This window comes from Amblyomma americanum, chromosome 8 (assembly GCF_052857255.1).
Source record: "Amblyomma americanum isolate KBUSLIRL-KWMA chromosome 8, ASM5285725v1, whole genome shotgun sequence".
Taxonomy (NCBI): domain Eukaryota; kingdom Metazoa; phylum Arthropoda; class Arachnida; order Ixodida; family Ixodidae; genus Amblyomma; species Amblyomma americanum.
The window spans coordinates 41,870,766-41,895,164 of NC_135504.1; the positions used below are offsets into that span (position 1 = coordinate 41,870,766).

Here is a 24,399-nt window from a genome sequence, read left to right on the forward strand (position 1 = left end):
ATAGGCACAACCAATTTTATTAGCCGCCACCTTGGACTTGAGAAACCGAAACTATGCCATCCTTTTTTTGGAGCGATGTTTATTGCCTCAGGGTATAAAAACTATGAAATGAGAGATGAGTAAGATCCTTAAATAAATGAAAAAGGTGGGCTGATTTGATGAAATCAAGAAGTGAACGATGATATGGACTCTGTGTCCAGGCGATATAGGAATCCGGATTGTCCGGTGAGAGACCCAATGCAACCCGGTGCCGAATTCTTGTCGGCTTCAGCGCCGGGCAGTCCCACAACAGGTGGTGGACATCTGCCTCACAGTCTCTGATCTTGCAGACTGGACACCCGGGGTGGGGATATAAATCTGTGAAATGCGGCCGCTTGCGTGTCACAGCTGGAGTTAGGGCAACCCCGACCCGTATCCTCCGAAGCCCAACCTCCTCTGAGGGTAAGACCACGGGGGAGGGTTACCGCACACGGATGTATTAGAGCACGTGTGCGGCGCCGGAGGTGTTCCTTTTTTGTTAAAAGGAGGGTGGTGTCATCCAGAGTGAGGACTCGAGGCAAAGACGAGGTTGGGGTCGAAAGGCGGGTCGCAGAATATGCGCGGCTTTGTACGCTCGGGAGGCCGCCATTTCGTCCGCGACGTCTTACTCGCACAGTTCCACCTCTATCCACCATATTGGACCGTGACATCATCATTCGCGGCAGGTGGTTGCTTCTAAAATGCTATTGTAGATCGCGCTACAAGTCTCAGTGCGAGATACGCTGTTTTCTAGTTGCAGCTACACGTGGCGCTTTGATCTCAAGGTGGTAGGAGACCTCACGAAATATCGAAACGTGATGACAAGCTGCTGCCACAGATGGCGCTGTGATCAAGGGCGGTAGCAGATCCCATGAAATCTCGAAACGTGACGAGTAAGAGCTAACGCTCTTAAAATTCCTCGTTTGTATCAAAATCGTGTACAGAGTGGATTTTTACGAGCTTTTGGGAAAGCTCAGAATGAGTTAACTACATGATGACTGGCTTTTCTGCACATGAATTGCTGCAAAAAATCCCCACCAAACAGCAACAAAAGGACGGAGGCTTACCGTGGTAGGCCCTCCGCTTGTCGTAGGCGGCTGCCTCAAGGAACTTGAAGAGGTACGGCTTGAGGTTCTCGGAGCAGTCGAAGTACGCGGCCACGATGGAGAATAATCGCCAGCCACGCTGGCAGCTGTCCCTAGTGGTATGCGTGAGAAAGAAAGCATGCCAAAACGGTCAGTCTACGCGCCGCATTCGTAATAATCATCATCATCAAACATGCAAAGTCCACTGTTGGGCATTCGGCCTGCAATTGCCTCTCAGAGCATGACCTCCATGTGGCCTCCGATTGCCTCCCTCTTCCGCCTGTAACGCCTATTGGGGCAACCTTATTTTTCTTTCTTTTTCTCTCCCCATACTAATATATGCAACTGCTATCAAACCACGCAACCCATCACTTTCTGTTCGCCCAACAGATGTTCCTGTAGTACAGCCAGAACACAAAAATTCTTGTCGTAAGAACAGGACTTTCTTTAATATTGTGGAGTTTCCTGTTGTAGAGACAGGGCCAGTTATGCCGTGAAAACAGAAAACGTTTCAATACCCCATAAAAATCTGTCGTAAAGACTGCACAATAAAACATTTTGGCGTATTTTGGAACCGGCTCTGCAGTATTTTTCTACTGAAATGGCACTTCAATACAAGCAAAATCGCGAATTTTCTCTTTCTGCCTGAGCCTTCCTTGTGTCGCCCTAGTAATCTAAGAGGACAAAAGCGTCTTTCGCGCACCTCACACTGAGGGCAGGCGATTTGTATAAACCTTCACAGGCTAATTCCACACGCTGATTTGAGTAAGCAAACACCGATTTCCGGGTGCGGATCCCGGGGGCTACGCTACAATGCCATTTGCTTCAAACCTTGGAAACCCGCTCTTTTTGATAAGGGCTTTGATTTTATTTTTAATTATACATACTGCAGCCCCTTTGTGGGGCTATTGCAGGAGTGGGTTAGACAAAAAGAAGTCATACAAAAAACAAGTAAACAATAACATTAAAAATTCACGAGAAATAAGGCAGATGACACAAATGAAACTCAAAATAACAGCCACACTGAGATACAGTACCGAAACGATAATGAGTCAATACACTGTAACAACAAGAAAGTACCTGAAATCAGGTGCAGTTAATTTTTAACAGGAAATCGTTTAATGGCTGTGACCTAATTGTCCCGGGAATTAAGTTCAAGAATTCGATAGTACGTGAAAAAAGCTGTACTTAAATTTAATAGAACGAGCAAAATAAGGCTTAATATTAAGGCTGTGGTGACTCCTACTTGCCCGAGGAATATCTGAAGGAATATATATGCGATGTGAGACACGATAAGAAAAACTGACGATGTCATGCAGAAACTTCAATGACTCAAGGGAACATTTCTTAACCCTAGTCAGAAATGCTGCCGGACAAACGCAAATGTACCCAACAAGAGCCAGATAACGAATTTTTAACGAGCACAATAATTAGAAAGAATTGTCCTCAGTGTTTCTATAAAGGTACCATAAAACACTATTTTCTCAGGTCAAGAAAAGCGCAAGAGCGATCGGTATCACTCGTCATCGCATGCGAAAATGTTTAGTCAAGCTTCATTAACACCGAGGACATAGTCGAATCAAAACTATGCTCATTTCCATGTCTTACAAAAATTGTTCATAGACTGTCTATAGACTTCTCATAGACTACTGCGTCCCTATAGATAGTTCCTTATGTCTATTCATAGTCTATAGAAAAATGCCTACTAAGATTGCACGGCTATAAGTCTATAGATTTTCTGTACTGTCCATAAGATTTCTATTGTTTATAGACTGCTCTATAGGATTTTCCAATATAATGTCTACAGACTCGAGTTAAATGTCTATGGACCGCCTACAGAGATATTTTTTAGGAAGACATGGCGTAGCGCCAGAGACAAAATGAAGAAAACAGGCAGGGACTGCACCCCGCCGCTCTATTCCTCCAACGTCAATCGAGCACACCCGCTCAGAAGACCCCTCTTCCATTCCAGATTCCAGAAGGCTCCAGATTTCTATTCACGTCATCGGGCTAGGAGCGGCTAAAAACGAGCGGTAAAGTGTCGCCCTAAACGGTTTCGAGCAAGAACTTTTAAAAATTATTTGTAAATCGTAGAGTCCACGCAGAGCTTTTAAATTTCACTTGAGTACTCACAAGGACCATGTGTATAGAGCTGTTGCTATAGAACATGAGCATCAAAATTACTTCAGCGTCCCTTTAAACAGGTGCCTTATTGTGCGCACCCTGGAAAGGAAACCCCTGGCATCTAAACCTCATGCAGAATCCTTGGATGAACTGAAAAAGCTAGGCATTGCATTTGACTCAGGCGCATTGAATACTCCACATTACACGTCGACGCCGCTGTTAGATCGCAGCCAATACTAATAGAAATATAGAAACTATGCTTACGGTTTCGAGCTTTTGTTGCTCGTCGTCTGCTTGATTATTTGGCAGTACACTTCGTCCCGCAGCGGGGGATTCTTATGGCAACTCTGAAAGCGTGACAAAAAAAGGTATCGTGCTTAGTAACGGAAGAAGACGACTTCACAAGGCGCATTGTGAAAAGCAGACAGCACTTACCACTAGGATAGAATACACGCAGTCCACTTCAGACTGGTTTTTGGACATGGGGTAGTCTCCCATGTACCGCATCACCGCTACGGAAAAGAAAAAAGACATAAGGTTTGAGAAGAATCCTGGGCTGCTTTTGCAGCAACCGTTCTACATAGTCCTGAGCAAAAGCAGTTACGAGAACTTCGCCATTAATTGTTAGGCATGTCAAAGTCGCAATGGGTCAAACAAACAACAGCGGAACAACCAAGCAACAAGTGCTGAAATATGAGCGAGTACTTACACAGGAAACTCTCTATGGCAAGCTTGTTCAGTTCAGGCGACTCAAGGTTCAGGAGGGAGGCCTTGATGGGAGACTGAAAAAAGAAACAATTGGTTAAGATTTAAAAATATTATCACAATGCACAGTAGTAACCAATGAGGCTAAGTCATCGACAGCCCTCAAACAACGGCCACGTGACATCTTTATAAATGGATATTCATAAATCAACGATCACCCACAACCGCCGTGCAATTTATCAAGCATTTAAGAGCCGTAAGCATGCAAGCAACGAATCGAAGTCCAAAGTACCTTGGAGAACTTGATGAGCTGGGCGAGTTCCTTCCAGGTCCAGTCGGAGTCCTTGCCTTTCTTGCTGGTCTTGAGGTCCTCTAGCATCTTTAGCGACCCGCGGAACGAACCGTTCTGGTCGCGAAGCACCTCGTACCTATGCCAGTGAAAAGTGAGGTGGAGGAAATAGTACCAGCGACGTCGGGAACAGTTTCAATGCTCTTGCCATCTTGTAAACGCAAGCGCTATAAGACCGCTTTGGAAAGAGAAGTTACCGCTACACAAGGCCATTACAAGAAAATGCGGGGCCAGGCGCTTTCTTATGCGGGTCTTGCGTAAAGCTACCTTCATTCCAAGAAATGAAACACAAGCCCAGCAACGTGTTTAAAAATCCGACATCTCTGCGCAGTGAAGGTCAAGTTTGGAGGGATACTTTGGTTTCGCCTATAGGTGGCTCATCGTTAAAGACACCACGATGGAACAGGTGAAAGTGACATAGAAATCTACGGAAACCACAGGAGTCTTAGGTTAATGGCGCAGTGTTTTTCTGTGCTTTTCTGAACTGAAAATCAAGAATGTGAACGAACGTGACGACACAACAAGGAAAACGAAGTTAATAGGGTGCATTAGTGGATGGAAGCGATTTGAGGAAGCGTCTTTTGCAAATTCCATTTCATCAACTGGGCTTGCCTGTGTCCTCCGCGGTTGTTCTTTCCATTGACGCTTCTTTGCTTGGACGAAGCGACAGGAGTGTGCGCTCTGCTGTGCAAAATTTTCTTCATGAAACGTAGCGACTCCCATTCTAATTTCTTTTTCCCGCTATTAGTCAGTACGAAATTGAAACATTACCGGCATTGTATACTATTATGCACATTAAGCCATTGTCCCGTCCTCGATCTCCAAGTTAACAGGACCCCTTTCCTTGCCTCTTCCAATCTATCAGATTACATACTATTACCACTCCTTTTCCCGTCAAAACTTTCCTGTATCCAGTAATTAACCGCCTGTGTCTTGGCCTCTCCCCCGTAGTGGGTATGTGCCAGCAACGTCTGAGGCCTTCCTTCCGATGTAACATTCCTAGCATATTCATAGCTTGCATATTTTTTATGGAGCAGAGCTCCTCACACGACAAAAAGTGCGCTTTTAGCGACCCCTAGGATAGCCCGTGGCAACAGTGTGTTGAAAGAATGTCAGCACTGGCTGTTCCATGGGAAATATGCTGAATGCCCATGTACACCAGAATCTGTTCGCTGTTCCATACCACACACAGTCTACAGGCGTGCTTACCTGTCCAGGCTCTCCCTGAAGTTGAACATGGCGTACTGCAGCATGCTGTGCTTGCCGTCCGCCATGTGGCTCTCAACGCCGTTGCTCTGCTCAATGCTGTGCTCGTCGAAGCCGTCGGCCTGGTCCTGTAACGTACCACAGGCGGAGATCACGTGCTCATTCATGTATAGTCTCACTCGCATTAAGCTTTGCAAAGCCCCTTATTGCGGCCGTAGCCGCGACGCACAACAATCAACCTGGTATCAATGGCTGGTTATTGGATACCGAGATAGCAACGCTGCAGTAAATTTGTTCCCGAATACACGCATCCCACAAACGTTTGCTGCCGACTGTACATGTCGACAATTCCATGATATCGATGCAGTAATACAATATACGCCATCGCGTTTGTTTTAATGAGATAAAGTTAATGGGATTACAATCTGCATGTCTAGCGTTACTATAGCGTGCCATATCAACACGCACCGCAAACTTCATTCTTGTAACAATCGTCACTAACGCCGGTGCAAAGCCACGGTAGCTGATTTACGTAACGCAAGGAGCAATGGTGATAAGAGTAGCGGGGCACTGAAAAATCCTCAGCGGCGGCTCTGTGGCCACCGCCACTGAGTTCCATGCAAAGATATAGTGAAGGACAGAGCGTAAAAACCATGCTGGGCTATCTGAGAAGGTTACCTTTTTTCCGTCTTTGCCGGGGCTAAGCGGTATGAAAGAGAACACTCGATTTAGGGAATCTAATGACGTAAATTACCGAATCAGTGAAACGTAACTTTTCGTGTTTTGCAAAGTACTTTTAGTCTGGTAAAATGGCCCTCGATGATTTAATGCCTAGGTTCCATGCAGATTCTAAATAAAAAAAAACAGCTTCTGAAAGGGATACTGAAGACATACTGTCGTTGATCTGTATCAGCAGACTACGAAATTCTAACGACAAAAGTCATAACTCCAATCGAAAACAGAGATTTTATAAGCTAGAAAATACTGAGAATGAAACACAGGTTTCGCCATCTCTCGGCAAACTTCTCAAGTAAACTGCCTGCGTCCACATGGAATTTTCTTGATGGATCCCAGAGGCTAAGCTAAACCACCATTCACTTCAAAACAGCGGCAATCAGTTCTCAGTGTGAACGTCACGAGTTCGAGCCGTGAGCCGGTAAGTTTTTGTAAATTCAAGCTCTCAGCAATTAATGTTTATTGTGCTGCCAGGCAAACGTTATCATGCGCAGAAAAAGTCTGAGAATAAATTCCCACATGAAAAAGAGTCCCTTTTCATGTTGCCGCCACCGTTGGAGCTACCGTCTTAGAAAGGTGGCGATAACAGGCAGCTCAGGTCAATGCCACTGCAATGCTCACCTTGGCCTCAACCCACGTGGTGCCCCCGTTGTGGGCGGGCGACTGGTCGATCGGAGAACGCATGTCCCTCACAGCAACGGCCGCAGAGGCGGGAGAAGCGGAGTGACCGTGCGGCCGCGCCGACGACAAGGGGGCGACGTACTCGCACGGGAAGAGGCCGCTGTCTCCGGTGTCCGTCACGCCGAACAGCCAGCCTGCGACGGATGTGGACATTCAGGGACTATTCAGATCACGCTGACCCCACACAAACATGCCCTCGTAACTATCCTTGGCGGAGAAAATGGTAAGCACTGGAGAAATGTTCGCGAACAAAAGCCCGTTTCATGCTAGAAGGTCTATATGCAGATTTCTGTAGCAGCTTAATCCGATGTCAACAGAATGTAGCAGTGGAGACAGAGAAACTAAGCATTGCGGTAAAATAAAACGGGCCGCCATTTGTAGTTTGTTTCCAGCAGAGAGCAAATAAAAAAAGTGGAAGACACGAAGCCTAACACGGCGCGAAGCTACAGCCTTTCATAAAGACACGAATAAAGCGTGAGGAAAGGTAGCACCAGCGGGCACAGGCTTCTGAGAAGGAACCTTGAGGTTCACTTTACTGTCCGAGTGATCTCGGGCATTACGAAAATATTCATATTCCAGAGTCCGTAAGACCAGCCGACCCAAACTGACGAAACGATGTGCAGCTGGCGTCGGCAGAACGCTATTGAAACGATGTTTCCTGCGCTTCCAGGTGAACTGACACGATTGCAAACACCGCAAGGAGACACGATGGACCAGAGACAGAAGAAGAGACCAAAGCTGGTTTGGTTTATGGGGGTTTAACGTCCCAAAGCGACTCAGGCTATGAGGGACGCCGTAGTGAAGGGCTCCGGAAATTCCGACCACCTGCAGTTCTTTAACATGCACTGACATCGCACAGCACACGGGTCTCTAAGAATTTCGCCTCCATAGAAATTCGACCGCCGCGGCCGGGATCGAACCCTCGTCTTTCGGGACAGCAGCCGAGCGCCATAACCACTCAGCCACCGCGGCGGCTCGAGACCAAAGCTCCTGTGGTATGTCTTTCCAACCCCGGTCGATCGGGTCTTCCTGAGCTGTTCGTCATAATGGCAGAACGGTATGCGCTTCCTCCAACGATGGGTTGCAACTCCCGCGATGGTACCATAACCAGCGCAGCAAACCATCAACTGGCTCGAGCGCCTGCGTGAAGACGTTAATCGCGCGTATACCTTGAACGGCGAGCACGAACTGACCAAGGGCCTTCCTGGTCTGTGCGGCGGCGTTCCTGAAGACTTCGGTTAGGGCTCGGGGCCGGTCCGGAGACTGACCGGCGGCAGCGCAGAGCATTACGCCTCCATTTACAGATACATACGCGGATTACCACGACACTGTTCTTCCCGTTGACAAGACAAGAAAAAAAAGCCACACAGCAGGGCGGGGACACACACCACAACCACGTCAGCGACAAGTGGCCTCGGCCGTCACTGTGCCAACGTCGCACGCGGCGAAGGAGCCCGCCTTTGCGCGCGTGCACTCCCGCTCCAGTGTCCCGGTGACGAAGCGGCCGTGACGCCGCGGGCATTGTGCCTGGTCCCTGAACCGCGCTGGCGGGTCCTCCACGGTCCGCCCGCCGTCGGGCGCACCCACCACAGGCGCAGGTCAAGCCGAACGTCGGCCTGACGGCAAACTCCCGCCGCGTGGCGGGGGACCACGGTGGCGGAGGCACCTCACGGACGGTGTGCTCTCGATGCAAGCGCCATGGCTCCTATATCGGCCTGTAGCTTAGCTATATTCCCGACAGAAAGCGCCTATAAGACCCTGTACATTCCGAGATGCCTGCCAGACGCTACCTATAAGAACCTAAATTGACCTGTCCGCTCCTATATACGTCCTTTAAATACCCATATATACGTTTACGATCCTATACGCATTTTTCCCTAGAGAGAAGGCATTACGTGCAGTCTGCGTCAGGCTTGTGTAGAGCGCTCGGGCGGTGCACCTCCCTGCAAACAAATCCAGATCTTGTCGCAGCGTCTAGGGTCCAAAGGCAATACTTGCACGGAAGTAGTGCCAGATAGACCCCCAAATAAAGCAGACACCAGCACTTTGCCCAGAAAACCCTCCGCGGTGGCTCAGTAGCTACGGCGCTAGGCTGCTGACCCGAAAGACGCGGGTTCGATCCCAGCCGCAGCGGCGGAATTTCTATGAAGACGAAATTCTGGAGGCCCCTGTGCTGTGCGATGTCGGTGCTTTAAATAACCCCCCCTGGTCGAAATTTTCGGAGCCTTTCACCACGGCGTCCCTTATAGCCTGAGTCGCTTTGGGACGTTAAAACCAAATAAACCAAACCAAACTTTGCCCAGAAATCAGGGGCTGCTCTTTAATTTTAGTTTTTGCAGCCAGGTACGCATTGCTCGAGCGCTTTACACAAGGGTGACGCGGACTTTACAGTCATAGACAAAATATTGCGAGGAGTGGTCTAACAAAAAAAAATGGTTTCTCTGTATTCGTGAAAAGCAGGTCAATAAAATTTTGGAGCAAAAGGGAACGAGTCTTCTCTAGCCCCTGGAAAAATACCAGGTGATTAATTATCGAGACAACGCAGAAATTAATTTTTTTTTCGCGAATCCGTATTTCGCGAAAGTTCTGTCCATGACTGAAGATATGGGTGTAAATAGGCATGTGATTAATTGGTTTAAATTCATGTACTTACAATAAAAAGGTGAAGGCAAAGTAAACAATTAAACTTAAGTAAAATAGACAATAAATATAAAACAAAAGGATCAATGGACCTCAAAGCATCAAGGACTACGGACGGCAAGAGGACAGACAGCTCAGAAAAAAAACTGCCTTCGAAAAAAAGGTGAGATTTTCGGAAAGCCCTAACAGCCAGAAGTAAATCTTAGCTAGTCACGTTGGAATTCTTGTAAGACAGCCAAAGGCAAAATTAAAATAAATCGTCAACCCCAGGGAAGGTCTCTCAGAATACACCTCGTAATCAGGAGGTGGCGGTTCGATCCCAGGTGCCACCGTGTCACATGTACTCACCACTTTTTTTTTCCAATTGGTAAGTGCTTTCTCCCGACTGGAGGTTTTACTTCTCTGGGGTGAAATGCTTAGAGAAAAATCGGTCGCTGACCTCCTCTCGAGCAGGTTGAGCAAGTTAGGCACGGTGCTCTTCGTGCAAGTTGCCCTTTCGCCATTCATATCAAATGATCATCATCGGTTCCACCACGGAAGGCGCTTCACATTTCAAAGATTAGGGTCGAGCGCTTGATATCGAAACACTACTAGCGAAACTTCAACGTTCTTGGTCAGTGTACCGTCTTCGATTCCCCACTAAACGAGGTTACCTTGGAGGTCCACAAAGGTTTAAGGGTTTAGAAACAGCTAGGGCGTAGTCATTGTCAAGACAGTAGAGGTAACTATAGCTGGTTAGAGGTTGATGATTGATTTTAATGGAGCAAGGGCATCTGTGGCGAAAGAGCGCTATGGTACAAGGTACTTTTCTTCAACTCAAGGTGGGGTTGAAGACCCGTTTTCCAAGCATTTCACCCTAAATAAGCCAAACACGAGACCAGGAAAAAGCTTGTACCCATTGTATCAGCGGTGGGTAACCGGCGGCACTGGCGATCGAACCCCGCACCTCCCGCATGCGAGGTGGATGCTCAGACCACTAGGACACCGCTTCGGTATAGCTGGTTAGAGAGCCGTTGCAGGACAGCAAAAGCAAAGGATGGATGGAATTGCAAAATACGTTTAAACACAGCGGTTTGGGAGAAATGCCTCTCTGCTAAGCGACAACTGTCCTCAGCTGCGAATGCGGGTAATGGGGTACCTGCTAATCTGCCACTCTACATGCACCCGACTGAAGAGTAGCGGGAATCTTTAAGACTCGAACGGCGCACAATAAAAGAAGCGCGTACAGTGAAATCCTATCATACGCTGTACTTTGCTAAAAACTTTAGACCTACGAAGACACTTCCCAACATCTCTATACTCACACCAGTCGGGAGAAGACGTACGATTCCTTCCATCTGAAATAGTGCGGCCAAGACTGAGTAACATTTTGTTACAGCGAAACACAAAATCACCCTATGTTGGCGCACTGGATGCGGGATTCCTACACCAGGAGGAGAAAGCGGCGCCGTAGTGGAAGGTAAGAGCCCGCAGTATTAAATCCTAAAGCTACGATTGCGACGAAATACCTTCTGGCTGGGAGGGTACATTTTAAAACAAAAAAGGCACCGATCAGTAAAAAGTATTGTTGTTGACGGTGCGGCTTCCAGCACGGAAGCCGAACATGGCCGAAGATTGTCAACATGGCTTTCGTGCTGGAAGCGGAAGCGTGAACAACGATCTTTTTTTAATGATCGGCGGCAGTATTATCCTGCAGCCTACTGAGGCTAGCGTCCCTAAAGAACGTGTGGGCGTTCATAAAGCGTGAAGATTTTACCGCAAACCAATATGTGCAACTTCGCCCATAAACTGCTGCGGAATATCTCGCGGACGAAAGGACATGCAATGCATCGTACTGTTAAGCGATAACATCCGGTTTAGCAGTTGACTAGCTCAGGCCACCGAAAAGAAAAAAAGCTTATGTCACTGGTCCATGCAAGCAAGGCATCAGTGACACTGTCCATCAACGCGTCACAAAGCCAATAACTATCAACTAAATGAACATTACTCGTTCACACAGCTGCACCTTAGAAGTGCATGCATCAGGCTCGCGATAAAAATTTCCTGAGAAAAACAGTGGGCCCGTCGCCTTTCTCGCCAGGCACTGGGCGTGACAGGCAATTCGCTCAGTGTTTGTCCGTGAGCCCTACGCAGTTTTCCCGTTGAAAACTAGTTTTCATTGATTACCGATCGTAACAAAGATTGCAGCAAGACTCCATCCGACGCGAACAATCCGTGAACAGCAAAAAATTTCGCAAATACATCCTGTTAACGCGGCCGTATCTAGAAAACTCTGCAATCAGGAAAATGAGGTATTCAGAGCAGTAGCAGTCAACTCCTCGCGAATCTCCGGCGCGGAGCACACAGCGCAGGCAATTTGACACACTGGCCTTATGCCATTAGGCGCCCGCAATGTCTGCCAAGTGGTGGTCTCCCGCGCCCCGGTGGCCCATTGTTGCACGCAACAAGCCAACTATACGGGCGATCTGGCGGCGGAAAGCAAAGAGCGTGCGAATCCCTCCAGGCACTGACCTTTGTCCAGTCCCGTGCAGCGCTGCCGGATGAGCCTGATGAGTTCTCCTTCGCGGAAGCTCAGCAGCGTCGACTCCGTGGTCACGTAGTCGGCCACGGCTTGCACGTACTCCGGCACTTCCTGCGAAGGACGGGATGGCAGAGCGAATGCGGGACCACACCACCAGCACCGCGCCGGCACGTCTCGAAATGACCGCACACGCATGCGCTGTCGGACGCAACTGACGTAATTCTTTTTTTTTTCTTACGGTCACGTGATTCGAAATGACTAGCCCTTCACTTTCCCTCTGTTCGCCCTCCACCGCAAACCCTCGGCGCTGCGCACGGATGAACGGTGTGTGTGACGTCACGATTGGGTTGGTGGGCCAGTAGCGAGAAACAATGGACACGCACGCGAAGGCCGCGCGCTTAGTTCGTGCACTGGCCGGGTTCGTCAACATTGAGCGTAGACGAGGGGAAGATGTGACGTCACGATTTGGTGGGCGAAGCAAGAGCGTTAAATACAGCGGACACACGAACAGAGCGCCCTGTTATACCCGCCATCTGGGCTTTCTTAACGCGACCGTTGGTTCCGGATCAAAGGCGTTTTCCCTCTCCCTCGGGTTTCTGCGCATTGCGCTTCGCGTCGCTGCTTTGCAAGATCGTGACGTGCCAACTAGCCTGCCGCTCATCACATCGCGAATTGAATCCCACAGAAACTATGCAAGCAGCCGCTTCGCCTGCACATCAGGTTACGCAGGCGTATACCAGAAAATGTAAAGTGCCGAATTCCTTTCTTTCGGCTTCTTGGCTGTTACGTGCCGCCGCTGGAAATCCTGCCATCATTTCTCGTCGTGAGCTGTTTCTTTCGTGTGTTACAATAGAAGATGGGCTGGCGTAACGTTAAGAGTGGCGTGTGAGGATCGTGGATTCGCCAATAACAAAGTGACTGAAGCGGTGGGTGGAAGGGGAGGGGGGAGGGGGGTTGAGGTGCCGGAAAGATTACAAGGTCCTCATTAGTGGGCCCGCAAAGGTTTTCTTCCTGACGAAGTCGGCGGCAGAGCTACCAACATCGTCATAATCATCAGCCGCGTTTTCGGCTGCTGGGCAAAGTCACTTCCCAATGATCTTCCACTACCTCTGTCCTCTGCCAGCCGAGGCGCTGTTAAAGAAAGCGAACAAGCTCTAGCAACTAAAGTGTTGAGAGGCGAAAGCCGACCATTCTGTGACAATTTTCACTATAGACCGTTTACAGGGCGCCATTCTTCCGTTTGATGCCAGATGGCGCCACAGACGCGCTGAGAATGCGATGTCATTACGGCCCTCTTAAGTCGCCGGCGTGCACGCCTCGACGCAGTAATGGAAATATCGCGGGTGGCTGCCGAAGTGTTCTTTCTGCGAAGATGGGGAAAGGCAGAGGATATACGTGCTGTATTGTGGGTTGCAAGAATTGCTACAGAGAGTTAAAGGTGCGCGATGTGATCGTTTGAGAGCTTCGCGAATCGAACTGTACAAGGACGTACTGCCCCTGTTCGCGCCCGTTAGCCATGCACCCTTTCCGAACGGGCGAGCGCAACAAACACGTTCGCCAGCGCTAGATAACCAATATAGAAAGAAAGGTTTCACTCCTGGAAAGTGTGCGAGGGTAAGTGCGCAACAAAACCGCACGAACATGCTGTTCCGCCACCTAAACCGTCACTTTGTGCTTTCAGTTGCTATGCAGTTGCGTCTGCGTGTGTAGCGAGGCCCCATTGCTCGTAAGTTAAGGTGTGCGGCCAATAGTAACAAGAGCATCCGAGGCCGAAATAGGAAAGGAAAAGAACGACTTACGCTCCTACATACCGCTACTGCATACAGATTGTGCAGAGCACAGCCGTGCGAGCGGACAACGCTTACCGTAAGTCCGTGTATTACTTGCCGTCTTGGTGCTACTGTTGAACTTCGCTCCAAGTAGCGCGTTTGCGGACCATATTCGCAATAAAGCATTTGCTTTACGGCTGCTGTGCTGGGTGCTTGTCACTTCCTCGCGGTCCATGCGATTGGATTGGATTGGAGCAAACTTTATTTGTGCCTGCAGTTGGGCGCTCGCGCGCCCCGACGAGGGCCTACGTCGTCTACGAGGTTGCCGTTACTCGGCGCGGGTCTCCGCTCGCCGTTGCCGGTTCGCTGGGTCCCTGCCTTTCGAGCGCCCCGAGGACCTGCTGGACAGCCCATAGGTGTCCATGCGAGAAAGTCACTAAAAGTGATTCCGCAGGCCAGCGCTCGTTCGTGGTAAGTAATCAGCTTCACTCTGATCAGAGTGAAGCTGATTACTTACCACCAACGAGACCTCGAGCATGATGTCCGCATATCGAGCGTGGAGCGTACCACAATTTTATGTGTGAGGCTGACATAATTGTGAACTTCGTGTAGTGTGAACGCGTTGCCTTGCGCACGTTATAGCAATTATATCGCGGAATCCCTCGAAACTATTGTACATCAGCTCGTGGAGGCTGCTCGATGCATGGTACTACTACCATGACAGCTAATTTTGTGCTTATTTTTGTCGTCTTTCTGTGTTTAACAAACCTGCAGAAAGTATTTTAGGTTTCCTAAGCACCGTTAACAGGTTGTAAAAAAATGCGTACGATGTGCATATGTGAGCGTTTTAGAGCGGTGTCTGCATCCATATACACAATACGACAACGACCTGCGCTGCCGCTGAGGTATTAAGCCTTGACGTTTTAGATAATAACAATAAAAAAACATTCAGCGAAGCTGTCCGCGGATGCAAAGACAAGCATTCAGGCGATCCATCCATCGGCTCGAAGAGGCGGATCATATTTTCGTGCCTAAAGTGATCAAACTAGGGTTCTCACATGTCCTTCGAATATTTGGACAAACCACAGTGTTGTCTTCCCACTCCTTTACAACCGCATCAGCCGAAACACTGCCTGTCGGAACCGAAACATCAGACGCAGCAGCCGTCGCGAAGAGGCGCACGCGCCGAAATGTCAGGAGGCGTGTAATAGCGGCGTTCTCACGTCATCAAAGATAGCAGCCCCATGACACGGCACTGTAGAACGTCTATACCGTGACGACTTCCGGTGGATGTGACGTCACACCGTTCCCATGGCTATCTCGATACCCAAATTATACATCTTTCGGGATACTTAATTATTATTTACGCTTAATTACACATTTTTCTGTCTAATTTGACACAAATGCGACGTTTTTCCGACCATTCTGTGACAATTTTCGCCTTAATCATATCACGTGAGCTCCAGTGTCTGACGTTACCAGTAGCCTTCAGTGACGCTACCCAAGCAGCATTTGTTGAGCATTTTTGACGATTTCAGCTTGCCATGCATTTATGGCCCGTCATTGTTTCTAAAGAAAAAAGGAAAGAAGATATATTCCGGATGGGTATATTCAATTTTTTCTCTGAAGTGTTTATTATTCTTTTCGGATATTCAGATGTTTCAGATATTCAGTGGTTTGATGAAATGCATTGTTTTGATAAAGTGTGAAATATTCGTTTTTGAAGAAGTGTATTCATTCATTGTTCTTTCGGGATGAGGTATGAAATTTTGTTCTGGATTCAAAGCTTACATAGGAGTAAGCTAATTTCTGTGTTCAGATATTTGTTTATGTCGTGTTTGTATAACTTCGTATTCAAAATTTGTCATTCAATTTCAAATTTTCTCCAATGTTTGCTTTTTCCTCGAACGGAGGGAGCGTGTTGTGTCCTGGGTTTCAGTTTCAGTTTCATTCTACTTGGATTAGATTTGGCCTTGTCTATGTGCATCTGTACTTTGGATTGTCATGTGATCGTTTTATATAAAAGCCCATCCCGCCATTAATAAAACGTCATTCGTCATGTTTTCCTGACTCATTTCTTGCGGTCGTTCAGGCCGACACCACAATGCCGTGACGAATTCCGGTGGATGTGACGTCACAGCGTTCCCGTGGCTATGTCGATACCCAAATTATGCACCTTTCGCAGATCTTAAGTATTAATTCCGTTTAATTACACATTTTTCCATCTAACTTGACACAGGTCCGACGTTTTTCCAACCATTCCGCGACAATTTTCACTATGCCGTGACGACTTCCGGTGGATGTGACGTCACGCCGTTCACGTCGCTATATTGACGTACACGCTATTTCGACGCAATTTTGACATTTTTTACTATAATTAATTAACTATTTCCTCTATAGCCATCAAACGTGGCTTCTAGATCCATTTTTCCTCGTCTATCTGAAGCCACCATTCGTTTTCTCCTTTCTCCTATCTTTTTTAGTTCCTGAGTTGACACGTGTGACACCCTCGGTTAAGGGACGAACGACAGTACGAGCCATTAAAGGATTTCGCCATAATAACGATCAAAAGGCATCCAGAGGTCAAGCGTCAACGAGCACACAGCAAGTCCGCCGCTCTCCAAGACACCTCTGTGTTTCATCATTAGGCATTCGTCCAATTTACCTACCACAGTCGCAGTTCCTATACATGAGTCTATTGCATCGAGAAGTTCACAGACATGGTATCTAGCTCTCATGCGCACGCGGCTACCACGCCACTGATCGGTTACCACACTTTTCGTTGCCATATCCTGACGGGAGTTGCCATTAAAAAACTTGCCTGCACGCAGTCTGCAAAATAGCACTGATTTCACGCGGTTCAAGCATCTGCGTAAAACAAAGAACTTCGACAATGCCTTGTGCAGGGTCGACGAACAGCATTACATGAGAGCAATGCCCGCATCGCTGATTCCGTGCTGGAATAATAGACATATTTCACTGCAGTTATCGCACTTTTACCGCATACGTCATCAGCTCGAACACTGCGAGACTTTGATAGTGACAACCTTTTAATTCCAGGATTGGTTATTCAGCGCTACGAGTGACGAGCATACCGCTGATTGGAATTGAAACACTAGTTATAGTCCAAAGTCCTAATGGTAATTTCTCAAGGTGGAGCCAGTTAGTAATAAGGGGAGCAAAATACTCATTAGTAGTCATTCAAGCGCAGTCAGAGGGCTACAAAGGAAATGTATACAGCTCAGATGGCAGAGCGACTGCCCTGGAGAGACGATGGTCCCGGATTCGAAACCCGGACCAGGACTAATATTTTTCAATTGCGAAGCTTCTGTGAAACCTATATAGCTTTCCTTTGTTGCCCTATGCCAGTGCTTGGGTGGGTGCTAATGTGTAATTGCTACCTTAAAACAATAGTTTTGTTACGCCTGTAGTGACGATGGTTTATTGGAGAGTGCTAGAGAGAGTGCTATACTCGCAGTGGCAGTTCTATTACTCGGTGACTGACACCAGCTCCCCTTTTGTTTAAAGGAAATTAACCACTCCTTATCGCCGCGTAGAAACGGCAGCCACCAGACATCGACAGATTAAAGCCGCTCATTGGTATTGGTTTTTAGCCAAAAATAGTTTTTGCTCTGTTATCGGTGCAAATATCAGCGCAGCGAATTTAGCAACCGTCACCAAACGATTACAAGCAAAACTTAAATCGGGTGATCCGAATTAAAACTGTGCTCCTCCATATTTGAGCTGTTTGCCCCCAAGTGCTATTTACATGGTCTGCCATGTAGCACTGATTTCCTTAGCGGAAGTTCCATGAGGGATGGGTGCCGGCCATACCGGTCCCTCCATCCCCCCCCCCCCCCCCTGCACGCAAGTAGCTCAGTATTCAGCTGTCCTTATCGCCACCAGTTCCATTCTGTTCGCGACGAGCCCATGTGCTCAAGCTTTCGCTAACGGCATCATTAAAGTTGCGCGGACACCAAATTTTCGCTTTCTACCTTGCTGTGAACCCATGTTCAAAACACTACTAAACATATGAACCATCACACGTAATTTGCCTGCGCCCGAAAAAAAAACGCACTTTCTGCCATAATAGAGAGTAGACATGAAATTCTTTTTCAGTAGCGGCGTAGCAAATCCTAGAGACTGAACTTGGCTGCAAGGCAATGTCTCGTTTCGGCCAAACACTACGATCTGTCCGCACCGTCGATCGGGCGGCAGGGTGCAATATCCACGACCTCTACCTTCCGCCGTCCTCAGCAACGCGTTCCATGCGCGCCGAAGGATGGCGCCATGGTTCCACGCGAGTTAGGAGATGGCACCATGGTTGCGCACGAGGTAGGGTGGCTCAATGCCCGCACCTCCGCTCGAGACATTATTATTGGTGACTTGCTCGGGCGGAGGGGGGAGGGGATAATCCCGTGGTAAGTCGCCCTGGGGCACGCGGATTACGCAACATGCGCTGCGCTCTCGCCTGGCTCCCATTTATAATGATTCTACCTGCACAGCATCGCGCCCCGCGCACCCAACCGCCGCCCTCGATGCGAAGCAGATTATCCGAATCAGTTCGGTAGCTGCGTATGCCCTCTAAACTCAGGTGAAGGTCAGCTAAATACCTCTCAAGGAATTAAAGTTCCTCACCTGCGTGCCCTCCATGACGAAGCGTCGCACCAGAGCCTGGATGTGGCCAGCCTGAAAAATAAGGCGTCTCAGTGTTGCCTACGGAACCTGTAGTTTAGAGGAAGAAAAAAGATAGCCGCCGCCACTCCCCCTCATTATCTGCATCCACCTTTCCGAATGGGAAACTTTTTTTTCTGTAAGCCGCATTAAAGTCTCTTTTTGAACAAAAAAACAATTGCTTCTTTTTTCAAGGACCGCCCACTCTCTCTTAGAGTGTTTTATATGACGTTCATGAGCACCATTAAGGATTGGTGGAATCCTGATAGGAAAAAAAGAAACCATAGGAAACATCGAAGTGAAGGGTTTATCTCAGGCGTAATGTCCTGAGTAGCGAATGACTATACCTCGAAGCACTGCAAAATGTACAAGATGAAAAACAAAAAAAAATACATCCATGCACTAGGTCATAAACTTATTCTGAGAAAGAAAAAGGGCAGCAAAGTACGAAATGCTTTACACTGTGCATTCGTGCAATGCAAAAATACACTGCATTACACGACTGCTCTATTTTGCTGCTTTCTCAGCTCAGCTCGAACTGCCTGCTTTCGGCTAACGCTGTACTAGCTGCACCTCATGCATGTCCTAGCTGTGTCATGCATGTCGTACTATTCAAACGGCAGGGCACACCACTACCATCGTACTCCGTACCTTTGGCGAGTAGATGGTCATCCATCCTCCATGCCTCAGCAGAAGTTGCAAGGTACGCGGCCTGGCGGCACTCACGTCGGCGATGTCTTCGAACCTGGGATGTAACCGAAGATAACACACATTGCAACATATTGTACTCAACTACATCGACGAAACTGCGTAGCCAATAGATCACCTGTTCGTTCACAGGAACGCGAACTAAGGTTAAGGGTACAGACACAAAATTTTGAACACGAACCAATGATAGCGTTTGTCTCATGGCCATATAAGGAGATGCCTTCTAGCAAGTTTCAGTTGCAGGCGTTGAGTAGAAAATAATTTATTATAATTTTGAGTGTTGCCAAAGGAGCTGCTCAAGAATTCCACCCACGTCCAGTGATGCCAGGTTTACTTGCCCCAATTATTGTGACGTCACCTTATCCAATGTTCATTCCTGGGAACAACCAGCGCTTGTCAGCGATGGCAGCGTCATCAGGAATGTGGTATTCCAGATTGGCCGGCCGACCGTGATGTCGACGTGCCCTTCAGCACTGGCGCGTAAATACCGGCACCAAACTGCCGTTAAAAAATCGTTTCTGATTAATTAACATACTCCTAGAAACTTTGTATCTGTATCTCTTTAAATGTTAAATGCATATAACGTTGCTTTCATAATTATCGTAGGTAATAAACGATCATGTGCATTTGAGGAGGGCAGGCACAAGGTAAAATGTGTCCATTAGTGGTGCCTAAATGCCAAATTTAAAGGTGCTGCTCCAATATTTCGACTTCCGCTAAAAAAAGTGACATTTTCACTCTACTAAAGCTCCCTATTTATTGTTGCTATCATCGGGCTCTACCACATTTCCCTCGGCTGCGTGCCACGGCGATCACGCCACCAATGAGAAGTGAGCTCCCATCATACCCTACGCCTCTATCGGTCAGCACTGACTAACAGACTCTGTCATTGGTTGGATCCATTTCCTGCCTAGTTTTCTACCTCGTCTTCGTGTCTGCCGAGTTCGGGCTATTCTTTGAATGCAGTCATTTTCAGGAGGTCGACCACAGCTGTTCACTAACGTCGCCAAGGATGGGGGCAGTATGAATGCAGCGAGAGAGATAAGTTCTATGAGATCATTGTTCCAAAGGTAAACCAGGACAGAGTCAGTCCAGTACAGTTGAACCTCACTGTAACGAAGTTTGAGGGGCCCGGCGATTACTTCCTGATAGCCGTACCTTTGTCATAGTCCGTTTTGACAGCGCCTCCAAGGGGGATCGTCATTCCTTTGTTATATCCATCATTTCGTTATAACGAGGCATCATTTCGTTATAACGAGGTTCGACTGTACCACTATTCGTTCGTGTTAAACTATGATAGGTGTCGGGTGTCTCAAGCAGTTGCGCCGCTATTAGCGGAACTTCCCCTTTATTACAACCACGTATGTGCCACAGCCATCTAACGAAGGCTGCTGCCAATTGGGCCTCACCGGACGGTCTCGAGTACGCGCAGCTGTCCTGGAGGGTCCCGCTTGACGAGCCTGAGCCCCGAGTGTGCCACAGCCACCAGGTGCACGTCGGGCAGCTGTCGGCCCCCGGAGGCAGGGAACATGCGGCTGAAGTAGAGGGGCAGGTCGCGCGCCGCCTCCACCACACTTCGTTGGGCCTGCACGGGGGCGCGGACGCGGCTCTCCGGCGCAGGGCCTACGCCCAAGGAGTCTGTACACGCAGGGATAAAGATGGAAAGGAAGAAATAACAACATGCTATTTAATGATAACAATAACAATAATAAAGTTAATTTGATCATCACGTACGTCATGCATAATGAGATGCAAAGGAATCCAATTAAATGCTACCGCGCAACACCGTGATGTAAATCATGCGTAGAGACGGTTTATGAGGTATGGGGGGCGGCGGAGCGGCGGGACATTCACCTCTTCTCTCCTCTCCAAGCGAGAAATTTCACGTTGGAAAACCGCGCTGAACGCCATTTGATTCGACGCAATAAGTTGAATAAATACATGAGCCAAATGGGACCGCCCTCTCACCACAACTGTGCCCTCCAAAAGTGACCCATAAATCTGCATTTGACCAAAGGAACCCTTTTTTGGCTAAATACATAGCGACGTGAAAAAATTGGCGGTGGTTTAGCTCTGGTTAAACCTGGAGTGACGCGATAGCTACAGCTGGCCGAGTGGAACTTGGTCACGTGACGAACCACGTGACGAACCACGTGATCAGCCGCGGCACCGCGCCGCCGGCAGCTGCTCCGCACTACGTGACCAATCACGTGACAGCGTGGCGGCGCCGCCACGTTGAAGGCTCGAAATGCTACCGTAATATAGCTATCGCAACAAAAAATGTACAGAACATGGCTACCAAAAACCAACACACAGTGAAATATATTGCATTGAAAGTGGGCCTACCACGCAAGAAACTAAGACGTGTGATCTTCTACTGAGTCGGTTGAACCCGCGAAGCTCAAGACAGACATAAAAACTTTATTGAGCAAGTGAGTTTTAGACCCAGCTGGGTCCATGGGCCACTGCGCGGTCCCGCACTGCATCAAGTAGGTCATGCCGGGACATGACGTCGGCAGCCCCAGTCACCGCAGCAAGCTGCGGTGTCGGGTCTGCAGATATAAGCAGGACCTCCCAGTCCTCCCAGCTCGAGATGGCGTGCTGTCCCCGCGGGGGAGGGTCAGCAGGGCAGCCGAAAAGGATATGGGAGAGTGTGGCGTGGGGGTCACCACATAGGGAGCATGCAGGGGATGTGCCGCAATAGTGGGATAAAAGCTGAGGGGATGACAGAGAGCGGGTCTGGAGGCGTCTGAAGAGGATCTGTTGGGAGTGCGAAGCTCAAGGGCCACTTACAGGATTTGCAGCACCCGTATGGCTAACACGATTTTCTGGTGTCTAGTATAGCACAGGTATATACCACACAATGCCATCCAGGTGGGGCAAAATATGAAGGAAATGAAGAAGTAAAAGAAAACCTCCGTGCTCTCAGAGGGGGTATTGTAGAATAAGGCGATCAAGATGACGAAGAAAGGACATCGATAGGGACGATCGTCAGGTGCCCTAGACTAACATTATGAAAGTGAAGGTGGCGACGCAGAAAAAGCGCACCGATGCCGGCAGTTGGCAAATATGTTCTTGTATATGCTCACGAGAGCTGGGTGTGATCCTGCAGTTTTAATAACGTGTTTCCCCTAATATGTAAAAATCTTGAATGTGTAATTTAAACAGCACCCTTCGCTGCTCATTGAAGCTTCCCATAATTGCCGCCACTATAGCGAAACTATGCGTCGTAATACGCTTTACTTATTTTCTTTATAACCGCCATGGTGGCTCAGTGGTTATGACGCTCGGCAACTGACCCGAAAGACGCGGGTTCGATCCCGGCCGCGGAGGTCGAATTTCGACGAAGGCGAAATTTAGAGACCCGTGTACTGTGCGATGTCAGTGCGCATTAAGGAACCCCAGGTGGTCGAAATTTCCGGACTCCTTCACTACAGCGTCCCTCATAGCCTTGTCGTTTTGGGCATTAAACCCCCGTAAAGCTAAGCAAACCGTTAGCTTCTTATTCGCTTAACGCAATCAACAAGCAACAGTCTTAAAGATACAGGCTCAGCGCGCAAATTCATCTTCATGGTGGTACAGCGTATAACCGGCCTGGTCTTCGCTGCCCGTATTAGCTGTCATTCGGAACTGATTTAGAGCCATGATTTACAACGAAGGCCAACTAGTTTAATACGCGCAGTATCAACACGACCAAATGGCAGTCACTCTCTGAGAATGGCACACATGTGCAGGCGTGTCACTGCAGAGGCCAACAAGCGCTTGGTCTTAACTGCTGAATTAACTGCAGCGCGCGTCCTTACCGCAGAGTGACCTCAGCCTGGCCGCTTCCTCTTCGCGCAGTCTGATGCAGGCCGGTGCGAAGGCGTCGGCCACCACCTGACAGAAGACCAGGTGCAGTGCCTGCGGCTCCTGCAGCTGTTCACCAGGCTGGAACACCTGCAGAGCAACAGAAGAGACGCCTGTCACGTGGTGCACTCTGTGTTGTCGGGAGTAGCAAATCACGAACGTTTGCATAATGCCTGGCTTGCCCGGCAGCGTAGCACCGAGTAAAGCAGGACCATCCCGAACGGACGGGAGAGCGTCTGCATGGGCCCGATATTAATATTAACGAGTTCTGATCACAACAGAGCCCAGCTCCCAGAAGGACTGTGAGGGGTTGCAGAAGTGGCTTCCGTGATCACATCAGCTACCACGATCTCGGAGGCGCGATGCCGCCCATACAGATCCGGATTCTACCACGATACCCCGATTCGCACGCTCTCGGGTGGACTAAGCAATTTAGTGAGCTCACACACTGCAAGCGCGCCAAACCGACACGCTCCACCCATCACTCGACTCGATCCGTTGGGCAATAAGACAGTATGCTTACTTGCAGGACCTTTTGGAGCGCAATGGGATGACTTAAAACGAAGACACAGGGCAGTGTGGGCCTGTGTCTTATCTGTCTGTGTCGTCCCGCTGCGCTGCAAAATATTATAAACCTACAAAGCCAATTTCAGCAGTGCTTTAAAGTTGGTGGTTCATAATGACATAGGGGTGCACTAACTTCAGAACAGACATGCAAAGAATACACCACGAGACACAGTCACACAAAAGCGGCGCTTTTCTGCGTCTCGTGGTGTGTTCATTGAATTGTCTGTTCCGAAGTTAGCCCACCCCTATTTCATTAAGCCCAACTTTTGAAGTTTTGCCGGGACAGTATGCACTGGAAGCAGTGTTTGCAACGTGTTTTTTTTTTCAGGGAGGTCCGCAGGTAGTATCATGTGACAGTTTCGAAAACTACTCAAAAACAATAAAACGGGGAAACTCGGAAAGCCTCAACATTCGTGGAGCGGACTTAGGTCGAAACACAACGGCACAATACGACTGGAAAACTCGGCCGCACGTCATTTCCCGCGGTGGGTTCTTTAGTTTCTTTTTGGTCACGGCCGAGTTCCGGGAATGTGACGAGGAGCCGACTTTGGCGGCCCCAGATGGACAGAAACTAAAAAGGGAACGGCTTCAAGAGAGCTTGGCTTCTGAAGGCCCGCAAAATGACATCGCACTCTCCCCAGTTCCTTTTCTTTTCTTTTTTTTTTACACAGAAATGCTGTTACCAGCAGCTTAACCTCGATGACCTTCGGTAAGCCGTGAACACCGACGTCCATTACCACGCGTGAGCGCACACCGCACCCGAAGACA

General features: G+C 48.6%; 1 protein-coding gene across 2 annotated transcripts in view; it reads right to left on the bottom strand.

Annotated features, from left to right (window-relative positions):
* LOC144101493 (unconventional myosin-XV-like) overlaps positions 1-24,399 on the bottom strand; it is a 128,668-nt gene that overhangs the window by 14,753 nt on the left and 89,516 nt on the right. For both annotated transcript variants that reach the window (XM_077634672.1, XM_077634673.1), the window contains exons 34-45: positions 23,019-23,154; positions 20,625-20,853; positions 19,159-19,252; positions 18,472-18,522; positions 12,055-12,175; positions 6,844-7,037; positions 5,491-5,615; positions 4,225-4,360; positions 3,937-4,009; positions 3,663-3,739; positions 3,492-3,574; positions 1,086-1,216 (exon numbers count right to left, since the gene is read on the bottom strand). In XM_077634672.1, coding sequence (XP_077490798.1) covers positions 1,086-1,216; positions 3,492-3,574; positions 3,663-3,739; positions 3,937-4,009; positions 4,225-4,360; positions 5,491-5,615; positions 6,844-7,037; positions 12,055-12,175; positions 18,472-18,522; positions 19,159-19,252; positions 20,625-20,853; positions 23,019-23,154 — 1,450 coding nt within the window. The remainder of the gene's footprint in view (positions 1-1,085; positions 1,217-3,491; positions 3,575-3,662; positions 3,740-3,936; positions 4,010-4,224; positions 4,361-5,490; positions 5,616-6,843; positions 7,038-12,054; positions 12,176-18,471; positions 18,523-19,158; positions 19,253-20,624; positions 20,854-23,018; positions 23,155-24,399) is intronic.